At 41.4% G+C, this 22,590-nt stretch overlaps 1 protein-coding gene across 19 annotated transcripts in view; it reads right to left on the reverse strand.

Annotated features, from left to right (window-relative positions):
* Window positions 1-20,474, reverse strand: part of IPCEF1 (interaction protein for cytohesin exchange factors 1) — a 319,466-nt gene extending 298,992 nt beyond the window's left edge. For 3 of the 19 annotated variants that reach the window (XM_064292494.1, XM_064292493.1, XM_064292456.1), the window contains exon 1: window positions 19,386-20,339. In XM_064292494.1, coding sequence (XP_064148564.1) covers window positions 19,386-19,445 — 60 coding nt within the window. In that variant the 5' untranslated portion in view covers window positions 19,446-20,339. The other 16 variants (XM_064292414.1, XM_064292410.1, XM_064292423.1 and 13 more) reach the window with 15 other exon arrangements.
* Window positions 20,475-22,590: the final 2,116 nt, after the last annotated feature.

The raw sequence follows: 22,590 nt of genomic DNA on the forward strand, positions 1-22,590 counted from the left end.
TTCAATGGATGCAAATTTAAAACCAATCCAAGGATTTTCTCTTACAATACCCCTCACAAGTATGTTCAGCCTTGGAACTGGGCCTTCATAAGTTCTAATTACCTCTTAAATTTTACCACTGCGCAGTGGTTAAGAGCTATGGCTACTAACCAAAGGTTGACAGTTTGAATCCACCAGCTCCTTGGAAACCCTATGGGGCAGTTCTACTCTGTCCTATAGGGTCACTATGATTTGGAAGTGACTCGACAGCAACAGGTTCGGTTTATGTTTTTGGTTACTTCCAAACCTTCAAGGGACAACAGTGGTCTAGCTTATTTAATGTCCTTTAGTTCTGAAGGGTGATATAGTATTTTCTATTGCCCACTAGCTAACGGCAACTCTTCATAAAGGAATCTTTTGCTTCCATATTGAAAAGGTGTAGTTTCCACCAAGAAGACCTTGCCACAATTACCATTTATTCATACGTAGGACAAATGGAACTGATCTATTGGGGACCATGACATTGCATGCTTGTCTCTCTGCAATGCATCTGATCTGTTGATAACTTTTTATGAAGCAAATTCATCTTGAGGTGAAAGTCCATGAATAGCAATAAATACTTATTTGAGAGTCTAAGCTTAATACTTCAAGAAGCTAAAATTGGTTATTTTATGTGAGCGTGTGTTTAAAGACATTTTAGATTTTAAAAAACTTGAAAAACTTGGAAGGGACTTTCTCTCCTTTGGCAAATGGAGGGGAGCGGGTACAAGCATTTTGCAGAGACTCTAATTTTTTTCTGCCTGAATGCCTATGTCTTCTATGCTAATGAAGAGCACTTGCCCTACCCCTGTCTTATGTAGAGTTCTGAATCACTGGAAAAACCAGAAAACCCTGGTGGCATAGTGGTTAAGAGCTATGGTGCTAACCAAAAGGTTGGCAGTTCAAATCTAGCAGGTGCTCCTTGGAACCTGTGTGGGGCAGTTCTATCCTGTCCTATAGGGTCACTATGAATTGGAATTGACTTGATGGCAATGGGTTTAGTTTTTTGGTTTTTAGAGAAATCAGGTAAAAATTCAGCACAAATGGCCTCTAAGCCCAAGAGAAGTTGTCACTCAGTGAGGGAAGCTCAAAAAAGAGGGAGACTAGGTAAGGAGGGCTTTGTCATAAAAACAGGCAGGTCACAGGATCAGGAGCAGCTATAAGTAAAGATATGTGTGTTTGGGGGAGTTCCTGGAAATGCCTTACAACATGTTGATACTCATGTGATCTTGAAGCAGGCCTCCTGGTGGGTCCCTGGAGGGGATCACAGTTAGGGAGAATGGAAAGAAATTTGGTCAAATGGAAAACCCTGCACATATTTAGCCAACGTAACTACTGCCCTAATGGAAATACAGGTCTGTCTCTCATCCAAAGCCCCCAGGACTAGATCAACTTCATTTCCTGATTATCTTCAAAGTGTTACTGAGTCTAAGATCACGGTTTTGATATTCAAATAAGCCAATTCATTTAGATTTTTCCTCGGATGCAAACTGCCCCCTCAATCCCAAAGTTTTACACAAGCAAAGCCTTGACAGAAAGGGGAATTAGGAGAGAGGAAGGATGAGTTAAAGCAAATCCACTAACTGTATAGTAAGGCTGAGAAAAGTTGAAAGAATCTTTCAATATAAGTTACGCAGCCTTTGTTGATGGGCAGTTACCTTTTACAAGGTCTGGACCAGGCATTGTCGGGGCATCGGTGGTTCAGTGGTTCAATTCTCACCTTCAATGCAGGGAGACTCTGGTTTGATTCTCAGTGAATACACCTCACACACAGCCACCACCTATCTGTCAGTGGAGGCTTGTGTGTTGCTTTGATGCTAAACGGGTTTCAGCAAAGCTTCCAGACTAAGATGGACTAGGAAGAAAGACCTAGCTACCTACTTTCAAAAATTAGCCAATGTGAAAAGCTTATGGATCACAACAGTCTGGTTCGCAACTGATCTTGGGGATGGCAAAGACAGGGTAGAGTTTTGTTCTGTTGTCCATGGGGTACCATGAGTTGGGGCCAACTCAACAACAGCTAACAACAACAGATTAAACATTTATTGGCCTACAGTTGTAGGACAGATGGGCCAGATGACGTATGTGGCAATCCTAACTAGCTCTCAGTTGGAAGGATCCAACTGGCTAATTCACACATATTAGTAAGCCATAACAATTAAAAGATCTATCCCTACATCTAGCTCAATTGGCATAACAGAGTTTATAAAGAAAATGTTCTACATTCTACTTTGGTGAGTAGCATCTGTGGTCTTAAAAGCCTAGGAGCGGCCATCTGGGACACTCCACTGGTCTCACCCCTTCGGGAGCGAGGAAGAATGAAGAAAACTAAAGACACAAGGGAAAGATTAGTCCAAAGGACTAAAGGACCACATCTATCACGGCCTCCACCAGACTGAGTCCAGTACAACGAGATGGTGTCTGGCTACCACCACTGGCTGCTCTGAAAAGGATCATAATAGAGGGTCCCAGACAAAGCTGGAGAAAAATGTAGAACAAAATTCTAACTCAAAAAGAAAGACCAAACTTGCTGGCCTGACAGAGACTGCAGAAACCCTGAGAATATGGACCCCAGACACCCTTTCAGCTCAGTAATGAGGCCAATCCTGAGATTCACCCTTTAGCCAAAGATTGAACAGGCCCATGGAACAAAACAAGACTAAAGGGGTGCACCAGCCCTGGGGCAGAGACTGGAAAGTAGGAGGGAACAGGAAAGCTGGTAATAGAGAGCCCAGGGTTGAGAAGAGAGAGTGTTGACATGTCGTGGGGTTGTTAACCAATGTCATAGAACAATGTGTGTACTGTTTGATGAGGAACTAGTTTGTTCTGTAACCTTCATCTAAAGTTCAATTAAAAATTTTTTGAAAAAAAGACCCATCCCACCCAAAAATATCTGCATTTTAGCCAAGATTTAATCTAACAGTGGACAGAATCTAAGAATCAGGAAATCTCAGTTGTGATATAAACATTAATACCAACAAGCTATGCAAATCACAAAAACTCTTTGGACCAGAGTTTCCTACCCACGAAGTGGCAGAATTAGAGTAAATGAAGTCCCTCCTAGCTAAAATATGTTTGGTGCCTATGATTTTGTGGAATAAGCACAAGAATCAAGCACCAAGAAAACCCTGGTGCTGTACTGGTTAAGAGTGATGGCTACTAACCAAAGGCCGGCAATTCAAATCTACCAGGCACCCCTTGGAAACTCTATGGGGCAGTTCTACTCTGCCCTATAGGGTCACTATGAGTCAAAATTGACTCAACAGCAATGCTTTGTTTTGTTTTCAGTCAAGCATCAAAGATAGTAAGTAGGGGGTCTCCCAATCCATCCAAGTATAAGGCTAAGAATACATACCCCATGTAATGACCCTGGGTGGTGCAGATGATTTGTGCTCGCCTGCTAATCTATAAAGGTTGGTGGTTCAAACTCAGCCAGCCACACCACAGCAAAAGGATATTGTTATTGTTGTTGGGTGCTGTCTTAGTCATCTAGTGCTGCTATACCAGAAATACCACAACTGGATGGCTTTAACAAAGAGAACCTTATTTTTTCACAGTAAAGTGGGCTAAAAGTCCAAACTCAGGGCATCAGCTCCAGGGGAAGGCGTTCTCTCTCTGTCAACCTTCTCATCAATCTTCCCCTGGACTAGGATCTTCTCTGTAAAAGGGACCCCGGGTCCAAACGACTAGCTCTGCTCCCTACACTGCTTTCTTGGTGGTATGAGGTCCCCCTCTCTGCTAGCTTCCTTTTCCTTTTTATGTCTTGAGAGATAAAAGGTGGTGCAAGCCATACCCAGGGGAACTCCCTTTACTTGGATCAGGGATATGACCTGGTTAAGGGTGTTACATCCCACCCTAATTCTCTTTAACATAAAAATACAATCACAAAAGGGAGGACAACCACACAATACTGGGAGTCCTGGCCTAACCAAGTTGACATGTATTTTGGGGGGACAAAATTCAATCTATGACAGGTGCCATCAAGTTGATTCCAACCCATAGCAACCCCATGTAACTTGGCAGAACTGCTCCACAGGGTTTTCTAGGCTGTGATCTTTACAGAAGCAGATCACTAGATCTTTCTCGCGCAGAGCTCCTGAGTGGGTTCAAACTGCCAGCCTTCTGGTTGGCAGCTGAACGCTTAACCATTGCATCACTGGGGCTCCTCAAGAGAATATTAGATGATAGATTTGGCTTTAAACATGTTCAAATTGCATGCGAGTGAAAAGTCAAATCACCTGCTAGCAAGAGGAAACTGAGTGGGCTCCAGAGTTAGATTAAGACTGAAAAGATGGGTGGTCCCATCATACCACGGAGCTAACAGTTGAAGGTAAATGAGGTTAAGGAATTTCCCAAGAGAGAAGCTCTAGAGACAGAAGGACAGAAGGCCAAGAACTAAATCAGATAAGATGGATACAGTCCTGAGGAGAAATTTGAGGAAGATGAGAACAGAAACAGGAAGTCTAGACAGGTCTAGAGAAAGGATAATTTGCAGATGGAGGATGTGATCAATGCTGAAAGAGAGCCTGAATTCAGGAGAATGAGCACTGAGAAAAGGTCTAGATTTGACCAAAATGAATCCTTTGAGAATAGTTTGAATAGAGTGTAATGAAGAGAAACAGGGAGGAAATTTACCAAGCTAAGTCAGTTCAGCAGCCTTTATGTTGTTGTTAGGTGCTGTGAAGTCAGTTCTGACTTATAGTGACCCTATGCACAATGCAGTGGAACACTGCCCCGTCCTGCACCATCCTCACAATTGTTGCTGTGTTTGAGCCCATTGTTGCAGCTTCTGTGTCAATCCACTCCCTTGAGGGTCTTCCTCTTTTTCACTGACCCTCTACTTTGCCAAGCATGACGTCCTTCTCCAGGGACTGATCCCTCCTAAACAGCTTTTATGTGAATCCTCCAAGTTCTTTCCTTTTTCTTCTCCTTCCTACTACACGCCTTTTGGCTTTTGCTTTGTGTCCACTAGAAGGTTCAATGCATAAAGAAAAATTAAACTAGTTGTTAAAAATCTATTAAATGTTTAGGGAAGAAATGGCACAAAACAAAAGTGAAAATATATCTTTACCAATGGTGTGGACTTTTATTTTTCCCTGTCTTATCTGATCCTCAGCATTATAAATCATTACGAGTTTATGTTAAGCCTTAATAATCCATGGTGTCTCTATGCCTTGATCTAAAAAGAAAAGTGTGATAGATCAACCCAGGCCTGCTGCCCAAGCTCTAGCTACTACTACCCAGTTCAACTGATAATATTTTCTCAAAACTACTTCACCTATTTGTTGAGCCCTGTGTTGCATGCTTCTAAGACTATTAAAAAAAAAAAAACAGTGAAAGAGGAAAGAAGAAATTGCCCTGTCTGCCTACTCAATTGATGAGAACATGTTAAAGGATTTAGCACAGCCATGTGCCCGTAAGACTCAAGAAAGTGCTATTTTGTTAGGTTAAATACAAATACATGAAAATCTACACCCATCACCAAAGTTTCTCCAAAGCATGCCATTTCCCCGGCAAACTTCTTCCTCCTCAAGTCTTCTCACGCCCATCACCTCTCCACGCTGACCGGACAGAGGGGAAGTATCACCACTCTCCCGTCCACCCTTCACTAGCCCCTTCCCGTGACATTGCCCCACGAAGATACTTCACCCTCTTTCTCTAAAACTACTCACATTGCCTCAGGAAGTGTTGTAACTACTAAACTGTCCTTTCATGTCCTGATTTTGTGCTTTTCTTCTGTCTATATCTCTGGCCAATCATCATCTCAACTGACATTTATATCCCATAAACATTTAGTTTGCAAAGCACATTCACACACATTCTTTCATTGGAGATCCCAACAAAACTTTGAGGCATATAATGGTAGGATGCTACCCATTTCACAGACGAGGAAACTAAGACTTAAAGAAGTACCAACCCCAAATTCATCAGCTTAGCAATTGGCAGAACAAAGATCTTCCCATTTATGGTCCAGGGTTCTTCCCATTATAACCAGCTGCCATCGTCTCAATCCCAACTCATGGCGATGCCATCTGTGTCGGAGTAGAACTGTGCTCCACAGGGTTTTTGATGGCTGACTTTTCAGAATTAAATTACCAGGCCTTTCTTCTGAGGCATCTCTGGGGGGACTTGGATTCCAACCTTTTGGTTAGCGGCCAAATACATTAACAATTTGCACCACCCAGGGACTCCTCTCTTCCCATTATAAAAACCTGTTGCCGTCAAGTTAATTCCAACTCACAGCGACCCTATAGGATGCAGTAGAACTGCCCCACAGGGTTTCAAACTGCCAGCCTTTTGGTTAGTAGCCGTAACTCATAACCATTGTGTCACCAGGGCTGTAGAATTTCAGCTGCCTGATATGCAACATATGCAACAGCATGAGGGGAAAATTCTGAGCCCATTTTTCCTCCCGATTTAAGTGGACATCTCTCTCTTCTCCACCCACCTGAAACCTGGCCTCCTTCCATGTGTGGTTCAACTCCTCTCCCCACCATAAACCTTTCCCGGATCATGTGCCCCTCTAGCTTCCCTAGCGTTTATTCTCTATACTATCTATACTACCCATTATATCCATTATGGCAATCACTTATCACCTGTTTCATATGTGTGTTTTTTTCCCCTGGCAAATTAGTAAGATACTTCAAGTGACTATTTTTTTTTTTTATTTTTAATATTTATTTTATATTTTCCACAACACCTAGCAAATCCTCAACCAATTTTTGCTGAATTAGGGTGAATCTCTCAGAGAACATAAGAGAATTTCTACATTTAAGAAATTATCTTTCAATACCACCTGCAATCAGGTAACTCAGAATTTCTTCTGAGTGATGATGCTGTCAGGCCCAAAGCGACCTGGGGAGCAGGTGGAGACTACAGACTTAAACCAGTGTCCAGGACCTCTAGGCACCAAAACAAAGTTGCAAAAAAAAAAAAAAAGTGCAAATCAATTAAGGATAATCCCTCTTTCTAAAAGAGCGCTGTTGTCACTTGCTATCATACTCCCCAAAACTCTTCAAAATTACTTTGCGGGGAAGGAGAGTCAGGAATAGGGGAAAGAAATGGACTGAGTGGCTAATTGTCTCCATGAACAACTGCCTCCTTTGCCGTGAGACTAGAAGAACTGGACAGTGTCTGGTTACCATTACTGAATATTTTGATCAAAGAGTCTATAGAAGAATCCTGATAAAAAGGGGGAAAATGCAGAACAGAATTTCAAATTTTCATAGAATCCAGCCTTGCTGGAGCTATGGAGGCTGGATGAATCCCTGAAACTATTGCCCTGAGATCTTTAAACCTTAAACCAAGAATATACCCTAAAGTCTTCTTAAAACCAAACGATAGTTTAGCTTAACTAGTAAAGAATATCTGCCTTGAGCATTATGCTCTTTTAAGATCTGTCTATATGGGATCAAACTGATAACAGCAACTCAAAAGATTACATAGGAACATTAGGGGGCAGTGAGCATATGTCAATGGGGGAGCAGAAAAGGACGGCAAGAATGTCTGCACAACACAAAGAATTGTAAGCAATGTCGCTGAATTGTACATGTAGAAACTGTTGAATCGTTCTATGTTTTGCAATGTATATTTTCAACAACAACAAACACAGAAATCAATATTTTAAAAAATTCACTCTGGAGGCAACCCTCTACCATATTTTTCCTCTTTCATTATCTTTACTTGCTTTGCTTTATGTGACTGTTAACCATTTTTTTTTTTCAGTTGATAACGTGTTAGACTCATCGATTCCTTGCACCATTTGCTAATTCTGCGTATTTGAATTTTTCCCTGATCTGGTATCATGAAGACAAAAGCTCTCTTTACTTATCCATTCTTTATGCATTCAAAAAGTCTGACTACTGTATGTCTAAATAGTAAATTATTATATTGAAAATATATAATGTGTTAGGAATATCATTTTAATATAGCAATGCATATTTTCATTTCATTTTTGTTAAATATACACATATTCAAAGAAAAAGGGAACAGTATTAAAGATTTTACACCCCAATGTTAATTAATTTTGATGATCTCAATGTGGTAGGACTATGAGAGATATTTATCTTCTCCTTGCTTATCTGCATTATTGGCACTAAACATGCAGTGTGTGTGCACTAAAGAAAAACAATCTTTTTAAAAAATGCAAGCAGTAAGTAGTAGTACAGTTAATAACATAAATTTAACACAAGATTGAATTAAAAGCATTTGCCTAAAGAGATTCGTGCTTCCCCTCCTGTATCTAATAACCTTTGTTTTTTTAAAGAACTTTTTCTGGTCTTATAATAAACAGAATGCATGAATGGAGACTATTCAAGGACATCTTCTCAAAACCCTACCTCCCTGTCTTTAAAAAATCTCCTTTGTCTCCCCCTTTTCAATCTGAATCCTTGGAAGCAAAGGCCTCCATCACCGCCAGCCCAACCCTCCTCAGCTTTGATCTGGAAATGTCTTAGGGAATGAGAGTTTCCTCAATGCTCAGCCAAATCTGTGCCAAGAACTCTGAAAATCGCCGTCCACCCAAACAAGCTTCTACCAGCCTACACAGGGTTAGAATGAGCTGGACTCACTCCACTCTCAGCTCCAGGGATAGGGAAAAGAAGGGCAAGCCCTGAGCAACCTTATTAAAAACATAAGAAATCACAGAGGATCCTTTTGCTTATACCCTCAACTAAGCCATATACTGCTAGAGTCTCAGGTCAAACAGACCTCATTCAAATTCTGACTATCAGGGTTGGAATCTTGACTATAACACTTACTGTGTGACCTTTAAGCCAGGTTCTTAACCTCTCTGAACTCATTTTCTTATCAGAAGAAGGGGAGCTAGTTAATAAGAAAGCACTTCTTAGGGTTATTTGGCTAAGAAATGAGATAACAAATGTAAAGCCTTTAAGCCTTCCCTGGCAAATATTAACTACCCATACCCATTGCCACTGAGCTGATCCCGACTCACAGTGACCCTGTAGGATAAAGTAAAAATGCCCCATTGGGTTTCCAAGGAGCGGCTGGTGGATTTGAACAGCAGACCTTTTGGTTAGCAGCTGTGCACTTAGCAACTGCACCACAAGGCTCCAAATACTAACTAACTAGTCAATATATATTAACTAGTCAATACATATTAACTCTTGGTAATATCAGAATCCCTGGGTAGCGCAAAGAATTAAGGGTTCAACTATTAACCGAAAGGTTGGCAGTTCAAATCCATCCAGAAATGCCTTGAAAGAAAGGCCTAGCAATTTGCTTCTGAAGGGTCGCCATGACCTGGAATTGACTTAACCGATGGCAACTGGTTAACCTTCCTGTGACACACAGTTACTGGGAATAAGGCAATTTATGTAGCCTGTTTTGAGAAGGTACGGTTAGAAACAAGGTGTCCTCTTGAGCTCTGCTCTAAGGCCCACGTCAGCGGCTAGCACAGCTCAGAAAGCTCCAGGCATTGTTAAGGATGCCTCACTGGCCACGGCAGGCCATCCATTGGTAAAAGCCCCACTTTGACAATGATAGGAAACATGAGCCTGTGGAGAGTAAACAGTAGGCTGCACGACTGAAGCCAGTCCAGGACTGAGAGGGAAAACGTCTAGCGAAGCACACTAGCAGTAAGTATTAAATGCAAAGTCAAAATGGTCTTACCCCATGGTCGTTGTTGTCAGTTGCCTTCGAGTCCATTCTGACCCACAGTGACCCCATGTGTGCAGAGGACAACTGCTCCACAGGGTTTTCAAGGCTGTGGCCTTTGAGACCTGCCGAGCCTACTTGCTCTGCTCACTTACTCTGGTTTGGTGACTGCTTTGATGTCTCTCTCTTCGAGCCGGCTTCTCAGCTCAGAAAAACAGGGTCTGGTGTTCCTCTCAAGGCATCTGATTTGTACATGACTTTGGAATGTTTGTCAGCGTTCACAAAGTTAAACTAAATAGGTTGCTAGTGCCTAGCTCAAAACTTGTTCACTAGTCCCTCTTTTCAAGTTCCCATTACCTATGCAAAAGCTGCTCTAGTTGATTAATCAAGTTGAAAATCTGAGCGCAGAGAATCTTGGTAGTTTGTGTTCCAGGGTGAAAGCCAGCTCTAGCTGGAAAGCCATGACCATATTTGACGAAGAGAGTTCAAGTTCAGATCCTTCCCCTTGACAGAAAGGCTGTAACTGACTCTAACCAAGAAGAAGTAGTGTTAAGTCATCTGATCACAAAGGGGCACAAAGGTGATCTAGTCCCTTCTATGGCAATCAGGTATCTGACACATTACCTGGAAAATATTTGGTATTAAAAAAAATTTGATGAATGTTAAATAACCAAAAATGGTCCCTCATCATATTATATCATCAACATTCACTAAGGAGAACTTCTCTTCGCTCGCTTTCCTCAAGACAGAAACCTAGTAACCCACCCATAAGACAGAAACAGAGGTTGGGATTTACAGCCTAACAAAGAACCAGAAAATAAGGCCTTTAGAATCACCTGCTTTCAGCTCTTAACAGATGGATAGAACAAGGGTGTTATAACTGACCTGTACTCCAAGTGGATGAATAACATGTTCCTGTTGTAACCGTTAATTTGCTAGAACAGCACAATCTTAAATATGTTTGAGAAATTTATCAGATTATACATATTCTCATCAGCCTATAAAATTGTTGTAAGCTTCCCAAATATTGTGCTATAGTCTGAGCTATCAAAATGGAATAGCTGGGAAAAAAAATTTGGCTATGACATGTCCAACAAAGGCCTAATCTCTAAAATTTATGAAATACTTCAACACTTCTACAACAAAAAGACAAATAATCCAATTAAAAAACAACAGGCAAAGGATATGAACAGACACTCTACCTAAGAAGACATTCAGGCGGCTCACAGACACATAAGGAAATGCTCCTGATCACTAGCCATTAGAGAAACTCAAATCAAAACCACAATGAGATACCATCTCACCCCAACTTTACTGGTACAAATTAAAAAAAAAAAAAAAAAAAACAGAAAATAACAAATGTTGGAGAAGTCTGCAGAGAGTTTGGAACTCTTATGTACTGCTGGTGGGAATGTAAAATGATGCAACCATTTTGGACAACAATACGATGCTTTCTTAAAAAGGTAGAAATAGAAATATCATATGATCCAGCAATCCCACTCCTAGGAATATATCCTAGAGAAATAAGAGACGTCACACAAATAGACATGTGCATACCCTATTCACTGCAGCATTATTCACAATAGCAAAAAGATGGAAACAACCAAAGTTCCCATCAACAGATGAATGGATAAACAAACTATGGTACATACACACGATGGAATACTAAGCAACAATAAAGAACAATGGTGAATTCATGAAACATGTCACAATGTGGATGAATCTGGAGAGTAATATGCTGAGTAAAGTAAGTCAATCACAAAAGGACAAATATCATATGAGATCCCTATCATAAAAAACCCAAGAAAAGATTTACACACAGAAAAAAAACAATCTTCGATGGTTACAAAAGACGGGAGGGTCAGGAAGGGGAAATCACTAACTATATAATAGATAAGTGCTAACTTTGATGAAGGAAAGACAACACACAATATGGGGAATTCAGCGCAAATTGACCAAGACAAAGTTATAGAAGCTTCTTAGGCACGTCCAATCACCTTGAGGCACTGAGTTAATGGGGCTGAGGGCTGGGGAACATGGTCTTGGGAGACATCTAGGTCAACTGGTATTAACATAGTTCATAAAGAAAATGTTTTTCATCCTACTTTGGTGAGTAGCATCTGGGATCCTAAAAGCTTGTGAGCCACCATCTAAGATACATCTACTGGTCTCATTCAGTCCAGAGTACAGGAGAATGGAAAAAAAAAAAAAATCAAAGATACAAGGAAAATATTAATCCAAAGGACTAACAGACCACATGCACGACAGCCTCCAGCAGCCTAAGCCCAGAAGAACCAGAGGGTGCCCAGCCACCACCACCTACCACTCTGATAGGGATCACAATAGAGGGTTCTGGACAGAGTGGGAGAAAAATATAGAACAAAATTTAAATTCACGAAAAAAGACCAGACTTACTGGTCTGATGAAGACTGGAAGAACCTCCAAGACTGTGGCCTCTGGACACCCTGCTAACTCAGAACTGAAGCCACCCCCAAAGTCCACCATTTGGCCAAAGGTTAGACAGGCCTATAAAACAATAACACCTGTGAGGTACGTGCTTCTTAGTTCAATCAAATATATGAGACCAAATGGGCAACACCTACCTAAAAGCAAAGACCAGAAGGCAGGAAGAGACAGAAAAACTGGACAAATGGACACAGGGAACCTAAGGTGGATGGGGGGGAGTACACACACATTGCGGGGATTGCAGCCAATATTGCAAAACAATTTGTGAATAAACTGCTTTGGGTGAAGGGAAAGATAACACTCAATACAAGGAAGGTCAGCCTAATTGGACTGGACTAAAAGCAAAGAGGTTTCCGGGATAAAATGAAAGCTTCAAAGGTCAGCAGAGCAGGGGCTGGGGTCTAGGGAACTTGGTTTGAGGGGACTTCTAAGTCAATGGGCAAAATAATTCTATTATGAAAACATTCTGCATCCCACTTTGAAATGTGGCGTCTGGGGTCCTAAATGCCAACAAGCGGCCATCTAAGATACATCAATTGGTCTCAACCCACCTGGAGCAAAGGCAAAGGAAGAACACCAAGGTCACATGACAACTAAGAACCCAAGAGACAGAAAGGGCCACATGAACCAGAGACCTACATTATCCTGAGACCAGAAGAACTAGTTGGTGCCCGGCCACAATCGATGTCTGCCCTGACAGGGAGCACAACAGACAACTCCTGAGGGAGCAGGAGACCAATGGGATACAGTCCCCAAATTCTCATGAAAAGACCATACCTAATGGTATGACTGCGACTAGAGGAATCCCAGAGACAATGCTCCCCAGAACTTCTGAAGGCACAGGACAGGAACCATCCCCGAAGACAAATCATCAGGCATGAAAAGGACTGGTCAGTGGTGGGGAGAGAGATGCTGATGAAGAGTGAGCTAATTAAATCAGGTGGACACTGGAGAGTGTGTTGGCAACTCTTGACTGGAGGGGGGATGGGAAGATAGAGAGAGAGGGAAGATGGCAAAATTGGCACGAAACGAGAGACTGAAAGGGCTGACTCAATAGGGGGAGAGCAAGTGGGAGAAGGGAGTAAGATGTATGTAAACCTACATGTGACAGACTGATTGGAATGGTAAATGTTCACTTGAAGCTTAATAAAAATTAATTAAAAAAAAATTTGTGAATAAATGTTTGAATGAGAAAATAATTTCCACTGTAAACTTTCACCTAAAGCACAATAAAAGAAAAATTTTGTTAAATTTAAAAATAGAATATTGATACACAAGTAACCTAAAAAAGGATTGGTTTCATATTGATAGCCATTTTTCTCAGTTTTTGAGAGAAGTAAAGAAGTAAACACGAATTAGTATAAGTGCATCCAAGTGTCTTTTGGGTGAGCTGTAACCATTACATAAAATTATATTCTCTGGGAGTGAATGATATCAAATCAAGGCTCCTGGGAAATATTTTGAGTAGGCTCCATTTCTTTCCTTTCCTATTTCAGACCAAGGTTCTGTATCTGAATACACGTTTGCCTATAAATGGTTAAATGGTCTATTTCTCTCTGACATTGGAGATTAGTGCACAGGAAAAAGAGAATTCTGTCCCTGATCATATTTGAAAGAATCTATCCATACCCAAACTTCTATCGAACACTTTGAAAGAGATTATATAAAATTAATAACAAGTCTAAAGAAAATTAAATATGTTGGATCAGTTAAGAGGGAGAGCAAAAAGATACGCTTAATTTTGCACAGGTTAAACAAATTAGCCTCCTACAATGATGTTTTTCTGCTAAAGAATGTTGTTCTCGTAGGGATATGTAGCAGTAATAGGAATTAGGGTAATTTCAACTCTACTGGAAAAGGTAGTTAAGACAGTCTTACGCTGCAGAGAAATCCAAGAATATGCTTAAAGTCTTGGCTATGTATGCTGTCGTTAAAGTAACCGTGCAGGTACCAAACTAACAATTCTGGATGAAACCACCAAAAGGACCCAACTTATCCCATTAATTGGGGGAGTTTTCACTTGCTGTATGCTTAGATTGGAGCCTGAAATTTTATATTTAGACCAACATGCCATCTCATTGCATCATTTTCCAGTTCAGAATATTTGAACTTTTCTCTGAATATACAACTTGAGGAAGTAAATGCCGCCTTAGACACTAATTTTCCATGTCTAGCAAATGACCACATTGGTACAAGAATCTTGGATCCCTAGCTAGACCCACTTTATGAAAGGATGCCTTTTGATAGATTTCACAATAGTCTGATTTTCATTTTGTAAACATGTGTCATTTTTTAGTATCTTTATTCATTCCCATTCAATGATGAAGCGATTTTACTGTTTAAGGCCACAGGTTAAAGTCCGAGTAATGAGTCATGCTGAGTTTGTCCCCTAGAAGGGTTTGCCAACATTGTAGACGAGTTTATTAGTAGCACTTAAAATTATTTTTATTCTTTATTCCCCATTACCGTTAGTCTAATCCTCTTCTGCTAGTAAAGCTCTTGTATGCCACTGAGTCTCTACATGGTGAGAAAGTGGAATACATGCAAAGACAGAAGGGCTCCTGTTGGTTTATAGCGTTCTTACTTTCTTCGGAGCATTTCCACTTCATCTGCTTTGGTTCACACAATAAAGCATATTGGCTATTGGCTAGTTATTTTTATCTTAGCTGTATAGATGAGAGGAAACTCTGGTAGCATAGTGGTTAAGAGCTACGGCTGCTAACCAAAAGGTCAGTGGTTCAAATCCACCAGGCGCTCCTTGGAAACCCTATGGGGCAGTTCTACTCTGTCCTATAGGGTCACTATGAGTTGGAATCGACTCGAAGGCAACAAGTTTTTTTTGTTTTTTTGTTTTTTTTTGTATAGGTGAGAAAACTTAAGCAGGGAGAAGTTAAATGTCATGCTCAGTGGCACACAACAGCTATATGCTATAGTCAGACCTAGAACTCAGATTTCCTAACCTCTAGATCTATGCTGTTTCTTCTTAAAGATGGAGTCTAACAGACAGCCCCATCAATATGGGTCCACTGATACTCAGAACGAGTCTCTGGGTGCTGCAAACAGTTAAGCACTCAGCTGCTAACAAAAAGGCTGGCGATTCTAGACCACCCAGACAGAGGCCCCTCAGGAGCAATTCTGAAAAATCAGTCACTGGAAACCCTACAGAGCACAGCTCTACTCTGACAGACATCAAGTCGCCATGAGTCAGAACCGACTCAACAGCAACTGGAACTGGATACTCAAAATAGAAACTGAATGTGTAAAATTAGATAAAGTGTTGTTATAAAAAGGCAACATAAGAGATCCTTGTGGTAATGGAACCGTCATACATCTCGACTATACCTGCTGAGTACCCAGGGATGGTTTTGATCTTCGTGTACAGCATTGCCTCTCCAGATTCGTTTTGTTCCCTGCTGGTTGGGAAACACTCTCCACAGAAAACTACCGGGTTACCTAAGAAGTAGGCTACCTTGACAACCACATATGTGCAATCGTTTCAGGGCACAAGTAGTTTCCTGAAAAAAGAAAAATTCCTTTCCACCACTTCCTTGGTAAGGAAGCAGAAAGGGATTTCACTTCAGCAGATTACACAGTAGAAGGTGAATCTGCTCAAACTGACCCTTTACCTCCCAGCTCCTGACTTGAAATCACTATCTTACATCAGAAAGTCTTTCATGTAAGTGAAAGCAATGCAGTGTCGTGAAGCACAGTAGTTAGACCACTGACTCAGAGACACATGCAAACCTGCTTTCTAAGAAAAAGACAGGAGATCCATTTCAATACCCCCAAACCAAAATTTTGGATATCTGGTAAGGTCCAAGTCTCTGGTAAGGAACTCCAGAGGGAGAGGCTAACGACAGAGATCCTAACAACGAGAATTATTTCTTGACTCCACAAAAATGTTTTTCTGATCTCTCCCCATGTATACCAAGATGATAGAAATATATCAACATTCACTAAAATATGAATTACTTTTATGCTGGGAAATCTAAACTTAATTAACTATTTGGGCTTTGTAGAAAGTCATCCAATCCAGGCTTAGAGAGAGCCATAAATCACCAGCGAAAAGAACACATTTTATGTGATTCTAGGAATTCATCAGACCAAACAGCCCCAGGTGGAGCCCTGTTTTCTTGTTCTTACTCTATGGCTGTCACATGAATCTGTACCAGTCTGACTGTCAAGAGGAATTCCCCAACACAGGTTAAATAGCATAAATGTTAAGTGTCATTTCTTAGATTGCCATAAACCACAAATTTTACACTATAACTAAAAGACTACTTTTGATTTTCTTTTTGGTGGAGGACTGAAAGAGGGTTAAGTTTTTGTTCATCTAATTTTATTCAACAAAAGCACTTACTGATGAAGATCAAAGACTATATAGCCTTCAGTGTGGCTTATACCTTAACATAAAGAAAACAAAAATCCTCAGAACTGGACCAATAAGCAACATCATGATAAACAGAAAAAAGATTGAAGTTGTCAAGAATTCCATTTTACTTGCATCTACAGACAATCCCCATGGAAGCAGCAAATGACATATTGCATTGGGCAAATCTGCTACAAAAGACTTCTTTAAAGTGTTAAAAAGCAAAGATTTCACTTTGAGAACTAAGGTGTGCCTGACTCAAGCCATGATATTTTCAATCGCCTCATATGCATGCGAAAGCTGGACAATGAATTAGGAAAACTGAAGAAGAATTGATGCCTTTGAATTATGATGTTGGTGAAGAATAGTGAATATATACCATGGACTGCCAGGAGAACTAACAAATCTGTCTTGGAAGAAGTACAGCCAGAATGCTCTTTAGAAGCGAGGATGGTAAGACTTCGTCTTATGTACTTTGGACATGTTATCAGGAGGAACCAGTCCCTGGAGAAGAATATCATGCTTGGTAAAGTATAAAACCCATTGAAATCAAACCCATTGCCATCAAGTTGATTCCGACTCATAGTGACCCTGTAGAACAGAGTAGAACTGTCCCAAAGAGTTTCCGAGGCGTGGCTGGTGGATTCAAACTGCCAACCTTTTTGTTAGCAGCCATATTTCTTAGCCACTGAGCCAACAGGGCTCTTTTACAGGTTTAGAGGTCATATAGCTGCTAACTGGCAGACACAGACTTTGAACAGATGTGTCTGACCCCAAAAATACATTTTCTTCCTGCTATATCACACTGTCCTCTCCACCACCACAACCAACACCAAGTCCACCACTTCAACCACCACTTTCAACACTACCACAACCTGTACCATCATCTACACCACCCCTACCACCACCACTTCCAATACCACCTCCATCTCCATCTCTACCACCAGCTCCATCTCTACCACCACCACTTCCACCTCTACCACCATCACAGCCACCACCTCGACCACTTCCAGCACCCCTCAAGTTCTACCACCATCACAGCCACCACCACCACCACCTCCACCTTCACATTCTTTACCTTCACCTCTACCACAACTACCACCTTCACCATCCGACCACCATCACATTGCCACCCTTTTCACTTTGTTGAGGTAGGGCGTCTTATCATCTATTTCCTACAAAACACCTTCATATTCCCTTCCTGTCCTACTTCACTCTGACCTCTTCCAACCTGCATTCCCCTGTATGCATAGGTAACAGAAATAAAGTGACAGCTACTGCACCACTACAGGGTCACTATGAGTTGGAATCCATTGGACGGCGATGGGTTTAGTTTTTTGGAAGCCCTGGTGGCGTAGTGGTTAACAGCCACAGCTGCTAACCAAAAGGTCAGCAGTTTGATTCCACCAGGTGCTCCTTGGAAATCATATGTGGCAGTTCCACTCTGTCCGCTAGGATCGCTATGAGTCAGAATCAACTCTACAGCAATAGGTTTGGCTTTCGTTTACCCAAATGTATTCGTTTTATGAAGACCCCATTCATTCATTCAACAAATAGTTATTGAGAGCATATGATGTGGCAGGCACTGTTCTCAGTGCTAGGGGTAAAGTAATTCCTTACAGGGTTTTCTTCAAAAGCAAAAGGCTTACAGTTTAGGATTTTCTTCACACATGCATACACCACTAGCTGTATTAACTCTACCTGCAAATTATCAGCCTGGGCTCTGGTTACCAGCTCACCCCTCCTGGCCTCCAAGCTGGAGGGAAAGCAGAAGTGAGCTGTTCAAGAAGGATACACGAGTCAAAAGGAAAGTCTCAGGCAATAGTCATGAAGTAATGTTTTATCTCTTATTGCCACAGCCAACTACCGCAGGAAAGAACTTCCTATTTCCATATTCCGATGATGTGTATTTGCTTAATGCAGCTTGCCTGAAATAATTTATACATGGACCCTCTCTAAAAAAGATGCTATACGTAAAGGCAGGAAAGGAAGGAAATGAAAAGGCAAATTAAAGAAGGAGAACGTCAACAAGTACACAAACTTAAGTCCTCTTCCTCCTCACTTGCATGATGTGAGCAGAAATAAATGCGTGTTCTTTCTGTTTCTCTTTTCTATGTAAAATAAACAGCTCTGGAGGATTCAGACTCTGCCTTTTTAGGGTATTGTACAATAGCACATTGCCTACAACAGTACTGAGAACACACAAGCCCCTAGAGACTAATGAAGTCCACTACTGGAGTTATTTATGCCCTTGTGGGTTGTAACTCTGACTCCTATAATTAAATTTCTTTCATATTTACCCAAGCAAAGAAAGCCAAGTGAATCTGACTCACGGTGACCTTATAGGACAGAGTAGAACTGCCCCATAGGGTTTCCAAGGCTGTAATCTTTACAGAAGCAGACTTCCACCCCTTTCTCCCACAGCACCTGGTGGGTTCAAAACCTGATCTTTAGGTTAGCAGCCCATTGCTTTAACCACTGTGCCACCAGGGCTCCTTGCCACCTACATACAAAGGGGGGATAGCCACAAAGAACACACTTTCTCAAAAGAGGGTGACAACAGGGTGTTTCCCCAAATAAACTCCTCAGGCCCCAAACCAATGCTGAATTGTGCTTTTCTAAATCAAACCCATAGTCTACAGCCCAAGCAGCTATCAATATAACGTCCATTTAAGAAACAGAGAAAAGCAGAGTGAGTACATGAGTCTCCCTCAAAGCCCTGACAAAATTCAAGAGCGCCTTTAGCACTAGACTTGACAGCAGCAGGTTTATGAAGAGCTGGGTGAATACTGTATCCCAAGAGCCACATTTCAGAACTCACTCTTCTAAAGCTCGTGCTAAGGTATCAGTTGCTTTACCATCTTGATAGGCCAAGCAATTACTTCTTAGACATCAGCCAAAGAGTGACTTTACTTACATGCAAGAAAAAGAGTAAATCCAAGAGCTGGTTCTTTGTACCTGAGTTCACAGCACTCATAATACTCTGAGGCAGAGGCTGAGGGTTCTGCTCTCTAAGCAGCTCCAGCTTCACAGCTCAGTCTACACAGGACTACCATTAGAATTTGACCAGAGAATGAAGCTCTTGCGAAAGAAGAGGAAGTGTCATCTTACTTCCTCAATTTCATTGTTCTTCCTTCTTATCATTATTGAGCCCTTCCTTGATTCCAATACGCAGGACACAATGAACGCAACACAGGCACACCCTAGCTGTCTGGCTCCATTTGTCACCAAACACTACCGAGTGTATCCCTTCCCAGGACACATATACAAAACATTATGACATGGCTTCACTTTCCTGTTTTGGAGGCAAAGATGTTTTCTCCCAAGCTTGCAGGGTGAGATCATTTGTAGAGCCATTTTCATCATGGTAGGTTGAGATGCCACTTGTTAACCATCAACCCCATTCAGGTTCCCATTTTCCTCACAGTTTCCCTTCCTTGACCTCTCCCAACTCTGCATAACAGTTTACTCAATAAAGAGGGCACTGATAAATTTGTGAAAAGCATTTTAAGATAAAAATAAGTCTTAGTCTACCGTTCTTTCCCAGCACTCACAACAGATTCTCTAAAATCAAAGCTTTTCTTCCACACGCTAGAAAAGGAAATTGGCTAAAAGTTAAAAATATTTGAACTTAACTCCAATATGTTCCTCACCCTGCCTCAGGCCTATCTTAACCTCTCCTTTTCAACATCAGCATCTTTTCATTATACTTTCTTGGGGAAAGCATACTGTCTCACTTTATTTATTCTCTGCTTTCAAAGAAAAGGAAATAAACCATTAGAAACAGGCCAGCATAGTCTTCCAAAATGTAGTAGCTGTATCCTTAGCATGTGGATTAGCTATCTATCTCTGCATAACAGATTATCCCCAAATTTAGATGTTTAAAACAACTACCTTCTATTATCACCTGGTTTCTGTGGGTCAGGAAGCTGGCACAGCCTAGCTGGGTCTCTACAGGCTGCAATGAGGTATCAGTTGGGGCTCCGGTCATCTCAAGGCTGACTGGGGAAGGATCCACCCCCACGCTTACTCACGTGGTTGTTGGCAGAATTCAGTTTCTCACGGGCTACTGGACTGAGGTTCTCAGTCCAATGCTAGCTATTGGCCCAAAGCCACCCTGAGTTCTTCCCCATATGGACCTCTCCTTAGCTCAGCTCAAAACATGGCAACTGGCTTCATTAGAGAGAACAAATGAGAGCGTGAAAGAAAACGGGAGAGAGTATGAGAAAGACATAAGTCACTTTTGTAACTGATTCTCAAAAGTGATATCTCTGCTTTTGCCATATTCTATTTCATATTCTCTTTGTTGGAAGTGACTCACTAGGCTCAGTCTATACTCAAGAGAAAGGATCATCCAAGATGTGAAGACCAGGAGGTGGGGTCACTGGGACTATCTCAGAAGTCTGCCCACCATACTGTATAGAACTTTTATCTAAACTCAAGTTGCACCTCTCAAGCCAAATATGAGCAAAAGGGAAGTCCCATCTAAGGGTAAAATCATTTATATAGTTATACCTCTGAGACAACGTCTGAGACTTTCATCCAGGCATGATATTTGGGGCACCCTACCTTAGTCATTACCAAGCTCACACTGGTCAGGCCTAGAAACTAATGATCCCCATCATTCCATCTCCAAGAAACAGACCAGTTAACATACAAACAAAAACCGAAACTATAAAATTAACCAAGAATCTGGAAGGTAATGGATGCAATGTCAATAACCCAGTCCCAGTGCCATCGAATCGATTCCGAGGGATGAATGTTCACCTAACCACAAGCATGAGAAGGCTATAAACCAAGCACAGATTTAGACCTTTCTCTGTGGCTTTACATAGTCACTTTAAGCATTCATCCCATTAGGATCAGAATTCTGGACACCTGGCATTCCTTCTTGAGACACTCAATGAATCTGCTGTTTCCTAAAACTGACCAGCAGGCAGGGGTGGATTGACCAGCAAGCAAGGTATACACTGGCATGTATGGGGTTGATTGTATTTACTTGCTAACCTGTGGTGAGCAATTTCACATGGGTTTCACCACATCTTTGCCATGTAGGAGATAGGTGAAATTGTACACTGCAGATTGGTGAGAAGGCACAACTGGGCCTGTGCATGCCTTGCTTACAGGGTAATCCTACCCTGCCAGCAGGACTTCATTGCCTGTAGCTCCCAGGGAACCTCCATGGTACAAAGGCAGATCACTTCTTCTAGCTTGCTTTTAAGTATGAACTGTGTCTTAGTTACCTAGTGCTGTTGTAACAGAAATACCACAAATGGATGGCCTTAACAAACAGAAATTTATTCTCTCACAGTCCAAGAGGCTAGAAGTCCAAATTCAGAGTGCCAGCTACAGGGGAAAGCTTTCCCTCTCTCTTGGCTGTGGGGGATGGTCGTTGTCATCAATCTTCCCCTGGTTGAGGAGCTTCTCAGTGCAGGAACCTGGATCTAGGGTTATTCTCCTGGCTCTTGTTTCTTGGTGATATGAGGTCCACCTGTCTCTCTTGCTCCTTCTCTCTTTTATACCTCAGAAAAGATTGATTTAAGACACAACCTAATCTTGTGGGTTGAGTCCTGCCTCATTAATATAACTGCTGCTATTCCCACCTCATTAACATCATGGAGGTAGAATTTACAACACATAGGAAAATCACATCAGATAACAAAATGGTGGATAATCACACAGTACTGGGAATCATGAACTAGCCAAATTAACACACATTTTTAGGGGACACAATTCGATCCGTAACAAACAGCTTGGGCCGGGGCAAATAGATGGTCTGTTTCCTGGCCTGCAGATAACTTGGCCCAAGGAGAAAAGGATCATTCAGGGTAGAGAAGTAAAGAATTCCATTGACCTTAGATCTGCCTAATTTAATGATATGCTTGTAACATCTGGCATTCCAGACAGAAACCAGTGTCCCTTGATTGTCGATGTAATTTGCAAAAGATTATGGACAACATTTCTAAAAGCAAAGTGGATATCCTTTGTATGGCATGTTTTATGTCTTGGCTTTTAATGGCCAGGAGATTTTTAATTTATAGATTAAACATGGCCTACGTCCCAACATACCCCATACCTCACAAGCCAAATATCAATTAAAAAAAAAAAAAACTGTGTTAAAA

This window comes from Loxodonta africana, chromosome 1 (genome assembly GCF_030014295.1).
Source record: "Loxodonta africana isolate mLoxAfr1 chromosome 1, mLoxAfr1.hap2, whole genome shotgun sequence".
NCBI lineage: Eukaryota > Metazoa > Chordata > Mammalia > Proboscidea > Elephantidae > Loxodonta > Loxodonta africana.